This window comes from Eurytemora carolleeae, unplaced genomic scaffold, assembly GCF_000591075.1.
Source record: "Eurytemora carolleeae unplaced genomic scaffold, Eaff_2.0 scaffold2569, whole genome shotgun sequence".
NCBI classification, from domain to species: Eukaryota; Metazoa; Arthropoda; class Copepoda; order Calanoida; family Temoridae; genus Eurytemora; species Eurytemora carolleeae.
Genome location: NW_019398457.1, coordinates 1 through 11807, shown reverse-complemented (window position 1 = coordinate 11807; position 11807 = coordinate 1). Strand labels below are relative to the sequence as shown.

Here is an 11807-nt window from a genome sequence, read left to right as displayed (position 1 = left end):
TTAGATTATAATCAAGGATGTAGCGAATGTCCGGTTCAGGGTATACATGCTTAAAATTATAATAAAGGATGTAGCGAGGGCCCGGTTCAGGGGATAAATGCTTAGGTTATAAAAAATGATGAAGCGAGGGCTTGGTACAGGGGATATATGCTTAGGTTATAAAAAAGAATGTAGCAAGGGCCCGTTATAGGGAATATTGGCTTAGATTTTAAAAAGGATGAAGCGAGAGCCCGGTACAGTTATGATTATGTTATACATAATAGTTCCGGGTAGTTGCTGTAGTCCTCCATCTGTCTGTAATGATTATGTAATAAATAAAAGTCCCGGGTAGTCTCTGTAGTCCTCTATCTGTCCGTAATATTTATGTAATACATCTGATCCAACATGTCTACAACAAAGTTCTCAAACCTATTCTACAGGTCTGTGTTAACAACAAGGAAATTAACTCAATCCCCGCACCCTCAGAACTAATTGAGTACGGACACCCTCTGAAACCTTCCAAGAACGCCCCTCCAAACTCTCACTCTCCAATTATCCTCAGGTTCTTCTCAAGAACATGTCGTCTTCTTGTTCTTAAGAACAAACGACAGATACTGGAAGGTATTAACCGTTCTCAACCCAACAGGATATTCATGACTGAAGATCTCACCAAGTTGAACTACAACCGTCTGATGGAGCTGTCCAAGGTTGATAAAGTTGAGAGATGCTTCACACAGAATGGGAAAATCAAGTTCTCTTTGAAAGACGACCCCGATAAGAAGCTTTACACTGATACCATTGGCTGATTTCCTGGTCTACAGAGAGCAATCATACCCTTAAAGTACGTGCCTTCTATACTCAAGAATATACAAAAACCATGAGATTAATCCTAATTTTGATTATATTTATTACCTAATTTTCATCTCAGCTCTCTTATGAATATGTCTTAATTTACTCTACTATGTATTTGCTTTAAATTCCTTTTTCTCTATTTATTCAATATTATTAACATATTTTAACTTTTTAGCTCAGGCAACCATCTTACTTACAATCCAATGTCGAATATGCCTATTGTAAAAAACTAACTTGATTTTTTTTTCTTAGATTTATCAGAACGCCACGTTAAAATTCAGGATTGCTCGCCGGCACTCGCTCTTTGGTACAGACTGAACTCTTTGATTTCTTTTTTAAACCAGTGATCTATGCCAGAGCGTTGCGGGTTCCTCACCCACTAGTAAATTAAAGCAAACACTTTTTCTTTTAAAATAGATCATTTTTCTTTTTCTACTTATTTTCATAATATGATACTCTTTTTATTTAGATGCTCCTTGTTGTGCGGGAGCCGCCAGCTATAACATCCTTCATATTTTAATGGTGATTTATTTATTTAGTTTTCCAAGAAACATGACAGTTGAGAGATGAATTGCAGATTGTTATTGCGGCATTCCTTCATCGACCTAATTTCAACCTGGTCAACCTTTTTTGTGTTTTCAAAATTACTGGAGATATAAAGATATCATTATGATTTAGATACTTCTTTTAATTTTATATTTTATTTTATGAATTTAAATCTTTTTAGTTCCGGTAATTTTGAAAGTGCACAAGGAAGGCAAACACCATTTTGATGTGGTAAGTTTAGGTTGAGTAAAAAGTAAGAAAAATAAGAAACAAATAGGTTGAATATGGAAAAATTTCTAGTTTTAGTCTTCTATTTATAAATTTAGCTTGTCTGGGTGTCTGTTTGTTTGTTTGTATCCAATAAACGTCAAAACGGCTGAACCGATCGGCCCCAAATTTTATGTTGGACCTTACGTGACCACAGGGAAAGTTTATGAATGATTAAAAATTAAAAAAATTATTGTTTAAAAGTTTTTTATTTTTTTAAATTTAGAAAATGCGCGAAAAAAATATTATGAAATCCGCAAACTTTTTCTTTTATTCTGTAAGCAGAATAGATGGTCACAGATAAAAGCCTTGTTANTAAAGGTATATCAAAATAAATCCACTATGAAGATATGTCAAATTAAATCCACTATAAAGATATATCAAAATAAATCCACGATGAAGATATATCAAATTAAATCCACTATAAAGATATATCACATTAAATCCAATATAAAGATATATCAAAATAAATCCACTATAAAGATATATCAAAATAAATCCACTATAAAGATGTATCAAATTAAATCCAATATAAAGAAGTATAAATAGACTATGCATACTCCTTTTATTCTCACATTGGAACTAGATTTCAATATTCGATTTCTTTGAAACCTGATCCCAGGTAGACTTTGATATTTCAAACCAAAATTAAATAGGCAAAGTTTGAAATATGAAAGGTTACAACATGTTTATCAGATAATCAACGATATCAAGATTTGAAACTGTAAAAGTAATTTCAATTCATCCTCCATTGATAGAGTGTCATGTCCAATTCTCAACGGTACCCTTAAAACTTCGCCTGATCAAGTATAAGTAGATAGTTATATGTTTTTATTTTTGAAAACTCTTTTTTTATTTGTATGATCACAATTAAACACTTTTCAAGCCAGGAAATGACGTCATCTTTTAAATATTTATTAGACTAAGGTTCTAGGTTACTGTTGGGAATCAGGGAATCAGTTTCTTAATGTAGATTCCTGATGTTCATTTTCTTGGCTCTTCTTTAACTTTTCAGCAATTTTTCACGGCTTTCCATCCATCAATCATATTCCTGCCCGTGAAAATCTAAACACCTACGCCCTGGGAAATTAAAACTTAGAAAACATAATTTTGAGTATTTATTGTTTTTTCTAAATTTGTAAAAACAAAAGGCTGACTGTAAACAATAATAGTTTAGAAAACCAGTTTCTTGTTGAAGGATAATTAATCTTGAAATATATTTACAACTTTTTTGAAACATGCGCTTCGGTTAATGAGCATTCACTACTCGGGCTAGTCAGGATATCTGGGTACTCTTCTTCAAGGACAGGACTAGTCAGGATACCTGTGTACTCTACTTCAAGGACAGGACTAGACAGGATACCTGGGTACTCTACTTCAAGGACAGGACTAGTCAGGATACCTGGGTACTCTTCTTCAAGGACAGGACTAGTCAGGTTACCTGGATACTCTTCTTCAAGGACAGGCCTAGTCAGGATACCTGGGTACTCTTCTTCAAGGACAGGACTAGACAGGATACCTGGGTACTCTTCTTCAAAGACAGGACTAGACAGGATACCTAGGTACTCTTCTTCAAGGACAGGACTAGACAGGATACCTGGGTACTCTTCTTCAAAGACAGGACTAGACAGGATACCTGGATACTCTTCTTCAAGGACAGGACTAGACAGGATACCTGGGTACTCTTCTTCAAGGACAGGACTAGACAGGATACCTGGGTACTCTTCTTCAAGGACGGGACTAGTCAGGATACCTAGATACTCTTCTTCAAGGACAGGACTAGTCAGGATACCTGGGTACTCTTCTTCAAGGACAGGACTAGTCAGGATACCTGGATACTCTTCTTCAAGGACAGGACTAGTCAGGATACCTGGGTACTCTTTTTCAAGGACAGGACAAGTCAGGATACCTGTGTACTCTTCTTCAAGGACAGGACTAGACAGGATACCTGGGTACTCTTCTTCAAGGACAAGATTAGACAGGATACCTGGGTATTCTTCTTCAAGGACAGGACTAGACAGGATACCTGGATACTCTTCTTCAAGGAAGGACTGTGATATACCCGATTCGCTCTATAGTTTAAACCATGTCTTAAATTTGGACAATTTCTCTCTTTGACTCTAAAGTATTAACCCGCAAGTCACTTTTTTAAAGAATTGAAAATCATCAATTTTTAGAAAGAAAAAAAGGAATATCAACATCATATTTGCTCAGACGCATTGGTTAAAAGAGCACTGTGTATCGGACATGACCTACTCTAAATAATGGGTCATTTTGAATAACGCCAAAATAAATCTTTTAAAAGTTAAGCTCAACAATTGCTTAAAAGTTTCAAAGTTTCCTTTTTAGTGTTTGTCTTTCTTGTCTTTCTTTATTATTCTAATCTGATTAGTTTGGCATCTTTAGTTTTTTGTTTAGTTAATTTTCAGAATTAATCAGAATTCATAAATATTTCTTGTACATTAACTGATTATTGCAAACAATAGCTGGGACTATTTATGATTTGGCTGTCTCCTGTCAGCACAAGAACTTATTTTTAAACCAAATATGGAATTAAAATGTAAAATGTCTGAGTTGAGGCACCTGCCGCGTAAAATCTATAAACTTGAATTTTACTCTCATAATTCCCTCTAATCTGTAACCTGGTGAAACTTGATAACGTTTTACTCACTTTCCTCGTTAGAAAATTTTTCAGGTATGAATGATTCCATAGTTTTGACTCATGAATGATTCCATAATTCTGACTCATGAATGATTCCATAAAATTCTGACTCATGAATGATTCCATAATTCTAACTCATGAATGATTCCATCATTCTGACTCATGAAAGATTCCATAATTCTGACTCATGACTGATTCCATATTTCTGACTAAAGAATGATTTCATAATTCTGACTAAAAAAATGATTAAATAATTCTGACTTATGAATGATTCCATATTTATGACTCATGAATGGTTATATATTTCTGACTCATGAATGATTCATAATTCTGACACATGAATGATTCCATATTTATGACTCATGAATGGTTCTATATTTCTGACTCATAAATGATTCCAAAGCTTATAGATAAAATTCCACTCCCTTCCGTATCCTTGTAAACACATGTTCAGGTCCTCAATGATCCCAAAAAATTCAAGCAGAGGAAGGTTATTTTCCTGTCACACTGGCACGTGAAACTAACACACATGTCAGTGCATCCTGTTTGTATCGAAATATTGAGCTCTCTTTCAAAATATGTCGAAAATAGCGTAGGATACGAAACACTTCATTTTTTTATAATAAATACCAGAACAAAAAGGTATTAAATAGTAGATACGAAAAATCTATAACATTAAATGGGTTCTAATGTTAAGACTCACTGGACTTTTAACCAGGACCTCTAGTTTACCGTGGGGGGTACCAAGTCACTCCCTTTCTATTATGAATCATAATGAGAAAATATAAAATTTGATCTATTGTAACTACCATAGTATCTAACCAACCAACACTATTAATCATCACTAACTACAAGTATGAGTTGGATGAGTTGGCATGAACTGATGAATTATCAAATAGTATCTACGGGTATTAAGAGAACACGGGATATGAATTAACAAATATTTTTTTCAGATACGGAATTTAATAAATATAGTTAGAAGTAGTCAAACTAGGTATACATGCTTGAACTACAGCCAAAAGTACACAGGAGTTCAACTAGTTAAATCAATTTTAACTAGTTCTCGCTGTATTCATTAAATCCAAACTCATAGCAGTTTATTGTAATCGTGCCTCATGTTTGACGATTAACCCTGAATCCCTGATTAATAAATATATACAGAATACAAGCAGCATGATGCTTTACAGCTTTTACTTTTAGTTTTAATTTGAAGGGACTGTACAGGGATAAATATATTTAAAGGAGTGTTCAGAGATAAATCTATTTAAAGAGAGTGTTTAGGGATAAATCTATTTAAAGGGACTGTACAGGGATAAATCTATTTAAAGGGACTGTACAGGGATAAATCTATTTAAAGAGAGTGTTCAGGGATAAATCTATTTAAAGAGAGTGTTTAGGGATAAATCTATCTAAAGAGAGTGTTCAGGGATAAATCTATTTAAAGAGAGTGTTCAGGGATAAATCTATTTAAAGAGAGTGTTCAGGGATAAATCTATTTAAAGAGAGTGTTTAGGGATAAATCTATTTAAAGAGAGTGTTCAGAGATAAATCTATTTAAAGAGAGTGTTCAGGGATAAATATATTTAAAGAGAGTGTTCAGGGATAAATCAATTTAAAGAGATTATACAGGGATAAATCTATTTGAAGGGACTGTTCAGGGATTAATCATATTTTAAGGGACTATTAAAGGATATATCTATGTAAAGGGACTATAAAGGAATAGATATGTGTAAAGGGACTATTAAGGGATAGATATGTGTAAAGGGACTATTATGGGATATATTTGTGTAAAGGGAATATTAATGAATAGATATGTGTAAAGGGAGTATTAAGGGATAGATATGTGTAAAGGGACTATTATGGGATATATTTGTGTAAAGGGACTATTAAGGAATAGATATGTGTAAAGGGACTATTAAGGAATAGATATGTGTAAAGGGACTATTAAGGGATAGATATGTGTAAAGGGACTATTAAGGGATAGATTTGTGTAAAGGGATCTCCCCATACAGGTCCTGCCCCCCCTCACCCTTCTCTTTCCATCGATAAGATTATCTATAAATCACAAAATGATGTTGAATTTAAGTATTATTGTTCACATTAATTATTTATAACTCTAACTTTGAGCGTGTAAGGTTTGTGCCACAAATCAATACATTTATACCAAATATTAAAGTAAAATTGTTTTCTATGGTTTGGAATAATATCAATACAATAATAATAATTAAAGACATTATAACAATACAGAAATAAGACTTTTTAGACATGATAACAATAAAAATAAGATTTAAAAGGCAACTTTAAATAAATTTTTGTTTCTTGAAAATAAATTGAAGAAAAAAAACTTACACAAAAAGATTAAAATTGTACTACCCACTGTAAACTTTGCTTTATTTCCAGTACCAAGCCGACTCTTAAGCATCCATGTACATCTATGTACATTGAAAACCAGAAAACTCTGGAATAGTAAGACGATTTTAAGACTCAAGTTATGACTTTATTCTTTATTGAAGATGTGCAGTGTAAGCTGGCCCATTTAATAAGTTACTAGTAAATCTATTTGCTTTGTAACAACATAAATTACACTTCAGTATTGCTTTCATTTCGTCATTCTATTCCATAGTTTTATGGTTATCTTTGTACAAACATTTGATAAAAATTGTTTAGGCATCATGATCGAAGAAACATCAATGTCGGCCTGTGCATGGAGGAGCTAGGAGACTGCAGAGAGAACGGGGACAGAGATTGTAAGGGTCAGGGTAAGGGATCAACTGTCCTGGTACAGTGTACAGAGTGTACAAAAACAATAAGCTGAAGTGTACGCAATGATTTAGCAGAAATTTAAGGGTTATTGGGTACAAATTAGCTGATTGAATTTGTACGTTTTTTTGTACATACAGGGAAGACTAAGATACATGGATTTGTTAATTTATGTTGTAAACTCTGTGTTATTGGTGCGATGTTACGATGTACCATGTGCATTATATATATTTAATAGTTTAAACTTAACTTTCAAATTTTACTTTTTTATCTTTATATATACTTTACTTGTTTTAGCCACTAAATTTTATATTTTACTATACAACGCATTTAAAACTAAATATCATGGTTCTGATATAAATTCTAAGTTCATTATAATAAAGCAGATTCATATTTTCAATCTTGACTGAAATACAAAATTTGCTATTGAAGAAAAATAAGTGTTAACGTAAAGTACCTTTTTTACCTGAAAATGTGCTTAATTATTTTCTCCTTCCTACTCGTAACGGGTAAATTAATAAAACACTATATTTACAATTCTATCTTCTGTATTATGTTTTCTGAAACATTTTATTTGACAAAAAATTTATTTTCTCACAAACAAATCTTTAGAAATTATCATGAATTGCAATAAATTGGAAACATTTGAACACTGACACCTGGGGACATTGCACAACTTATATACAGGGTTATCCACAAAGATTGAGACTAAGGATCGAGACGATATGAAAATAGAATATAAAAATATAAAGTATAAAACTGGCTAATTCTGCCTTAATTCGTAGTTCTTGTCATTTAAAATAATTTGACATTTGACAGCTAGGGACCCATAAATGTATAATGAATCATGAACAGGTGTATCTGAAGTCTCATATTTTGTGGTTAAACCTGTATTCCAAGAAACATAAGGTTATTTACATTTATACAACAAATCCAGTGTTTTGCTCAACCCATATCTACACAATTACAACAGCATTTTAAAAAAGAGATTATTTTAAACCAAAAATTATTTCTGTTTAAAAAATCTCATTTTGAAATGTTATTTTTGTGTATGTTTGCATACGGCATGACTGTGATCCTTTACTTTTTTTAGTTTTTTTCTTTAAATTTTTAGTAGAAAATAGTTTACTTTGTAGAGAGATTATCTGTAGTTGAAGTTATATGTTTTTTTTTGTACGCTTATTGTGGTAGCTAATTTTATATGTTTCTTTATATTATACTTTCTAACAATAATGTATTTACTAACAAATCTTCTCTTTCTTTGGATTTTATCCTTCCTTCTTCTCTTTCTTCTGTGCAATTTTCTTTTCATCCTTGTCCTTCTTGTCCTTTTTTGCTCCTCCTCCTTCTCCTCAATCTCCATCTTCTCAGTGTGCATTTTCCTCTCCTCCTTCTCCTTCTTCTTCTATTTCTTTTTTCTTCTCCTCCTTCTCCTTATCCTTTTCCTCTCCTCCTTCTCCTTATCCTTTTTCTTCTCCTCCTTCTCCTCCTTCTCTTTATCCTTTTTCTTCTCCTCCTTCTCCTTCATCTACTCCTTCTCCTTATCCTTTTTCTTCTCTTCCTTCTCCTGATCCTTTTTCTTCTCCTCCTTCTCCTATTTCTTTTTTCTTCTCCTCCTTCTCCTTATCCTTATCCTTTTCCTCTCCTCCTTCTCCTTATCCTTTTTCTTCTCCTCCTTCTCCTCCATCTCCTTTTTCTCCTTATCCTTTTTCTTCTCTTCCTTCTCCTTATCCTTTTTCTTCTCCTCCTTCTCCTTCTTCTCCTTATCCTTTTTCTTCTCCATCTCCATCTTCTCCTCCTTTTTATCCTTTTTCTACTCCTTCTTCTCTTCCTCCTTCTCCTCCTTCTCCTCCTTCTTTTTTCTTCTCCTCCTTCTCCTTATCCTTTTTCCTCTCCTCTTTATGTATATGTAAGGTTCTCGTGTAGACAGATATCAGCAGACAGCTTAAGAGGTATCTACGGGGCCGGGTAATAGAGGTTTAGCTCATCTAAAGTGCGGAAACTTATAGAGCAAAAACATTGACAAGGAGTGAAAATTACATATTTTTTTCTCATATATTTTAATTAGCTTTATCAGCTAAACAACTTTTCATTTTGAAATAGATTGCGTAGTGTCCACAGAACTCTAGGTTGTGTAACTTTCTAAGATATAATAACCTAATTTTAATGGCTGGAATCTGGAAACCAATCTTTGAATTTCTCCTATGTTAAAAATGTTTAAACTTCTTTAGCTTATCTACATGTTTGATCGTCTTTTTTATCCCTCGAATTTTTTTTGCAAAGTATTTCTTTGCAAATAGTTTTTAAACATAGAATTACGATTACAAATGTATAGATATTTAGACGTGTTTATTAAGTTACAAAAAGTATGTGCATTATGTAGAGTGTTGTAATTTGTAATGTGTAGATGCTAGATAAATAGATAGATATTATGTTGATTGTTGACGATGTTATAAAATTGACTGTATCTAGGCCCGGATCGTTGCTGCAACGGGCAGTTCTGCTGCGAGGAGAAGTACTTCAACCATCTCAAGAGTTTACCCTGCGTTAACCATGATATGTGCAAGGATCTAGGATACGGTAAGATGCAGGGGGTTCCACAAAACAGGGGCGTATGCATAAATGTGTCCAGGGGGGGGGGCTTTTCTTTTTTCACATTCCAGCCATGGCTCTTCCTGTACACGAATTTAATGACCCATACTTTTAAAATTGACATTAATTCCTGGAAATCTCCTCTCCGGGTATTTGTTTACATAGGGGGCATTGATAATAAGGGATTCTTCATGTATTAGAAAGTAAGCAAAAACCCAAATTTTTGGAATGAGAAACATAATTCAATTTTTGCCCCTCAAAGATGTTTCTGAGGATCAGACTCATCAACACCATTTATTTCGGAAATGCATCCTGTAAAACCCAGAGGACTGGAAAGGACAAAGTTTATAAAAGTTAATTTTTTAGAAAAATTAATTCACTATTCTTTTTTTTTTAAGGAGACTTCTGTTGTCCCGTGAAAGGAAGCAACACTACAAGTTCTGTTTGCTGCAACACTAACCCCAACCCCCCACCAACTAGACCACCACCTAAAGTTGGGCCTCTCAGTGGCTCTTCAACAATTCTTCCGGCGATGTCATTGCTTACGTTAATCCTATCTGCTTTCTTCTGGTAAACTAGTTCAGTTAACAGTGCATAGATGGCACTGCATGTGATAACGTGAAGGATGAAAAAAGAACAAAGTGAGAATTCCCAGTGTTTAAATTAGCATTCAGAATGCTTCTGTTAACTTGAGGCCTATTCTACACTATAGTAGATACTCTTCATAGTTCAAATAAAAAGACTGTTTAATGTCAAGTTCAAAAGATGTGAAGAATTAAAGTTGAAATATCATTATTTACAAGAACTCGGACATATTTATTATCTCAGAATTACTGCGCTTGTTGAAGCATTCATAAAAATCTTGGAATGTATCTTATCCTTAGAATAAGAAAGCAATATATAAATATTATATTTCTCTAAAAACTTTCAAACTCTATTTTGGAATTATAGTTGGTTGATGTTGAATTTAAAAGCAAGATCTGAGCTCTCTTATGAAACTAATCTACTGTCTAACCTGAATCTTATTTTAAAGAAAAAACATGGCTTACCTTGTGTTTTATGCTTAAATTAAGCAGCCATAAGCTTCAGGTTGTGAAAAATGAAAAAGGTGTCAGTAGATGAGCGTAAATCATTCTCATTCATTTTTAAAAAAATTGTCCGTAAAGTCTAAATGTAGTAGCCTATATATCTATATTTATTCATAGAAAACAAGATTTACCTTTCGATCCTAAAGATGTTCTTAATTAGTTGATGGAGAAAAAAATCTGAATTTATTCAACCAAATCAAATCTTCTAAAATTCTCAAATATTTACAATGTAAATATACAATAATAGTTGCTCGGTGGAAAATTTAGCCTCGAATCTCTAGATCCTCCATTTTGTATCAGCTGTTTCAAAATGCAGAATATCAGCTGTGCCAAAATGGCGGTTCGTCAGCTGTGCCTATATTGTTGCAAGTCAGCTGTGGCAAAATGGCGGATAAAATGTGAATTGTAATAAATGTGAATGTTTGTACCGATTATTAATAAATAGTTTTACCTTTAGTTTTAAAACACATTTCATGACATTTTTATTAAAAGAATAATAATTGGATGCACACAAATGATTGGTATGATTAGATGCCAAAAGAATAATGAACGGAAGTGTGGCACTTAATTATCCTAATTTTTATTTATATTTACTATTTCATTACTCCGTCTTTTAAGATTTATGTGTTCTAAGCATTATTGATATTTTTTAATGCTTTTTAAAAAACCTTCATTTCCATGAATTTCTTCACTAGCCCCAGTTCTCGACAGTATTGAATGTTGAATGTCGTTTTCAATTGTGAATGGTATGTTGCCAAATATCAATTTCTTTTATTAATATGTTTATAAAGGTGTCTGCTCTGATTAGTTCAGGTTAAAATGTTTAGAATTCTAATTCAAAGATATGGCCGTATGACATCTTCATGAATCAAAGTTTGAATATGATACGACATTACATTCTTGATGCCAAAACATTCATCACTTGTAAGAACATTTTTTGTTTGATTTCATCATCTTCAGTTTTGAGTTTCTTTCTATCTTTTAATAATCTTGATTTTTAGTTTGAAATTTTTCATTTAACCCTATTCCCGCTGGGGGGGGGGGTCAATTTGACCCCCCCC

General features: G+C 33.0%; 2 protein-coding genes across 3 annotated transcripts; both read left to right on the top strand.

Moving 5' to 3' along the window:
* Window positions 1-372: 372 nt before the first annotated feature.
* On the top strand, window positions 373-1374 carry LOC111717395 (uncharacterized; the record flags this gene model as incomplete). The annotated part of the gene is given in 2 exon segments (XM_023492893.1): window positions 373-820; window positions 1301-1374. A coding segment is annotated over 1 exon segment (413 nt), but the record flags the coding sequence as incomplete, so codon positions are not given.
* Window positions 1375-6973: 5599 nt separating this feature from the next.
* LOC111717396 (uncharacterized) lies at window positions 6974-11202 on the top strand (the record flags this gene model as incomplete). 2 transcript variants are annotated; one of them, XM_023492895.1, is given in 3 exon segments in its annotated part: window positions 6974-7053; window positions 9539-9646; window positions 10057-11202. In XM_023492895.1, coding segments are annotated over 3 exon segments (364 nt in total), but the record flags the coding sequence as incomplete, so codon positions are not given.
* Window positions 11203-11807: the final 605 nt, after the last annotated feature.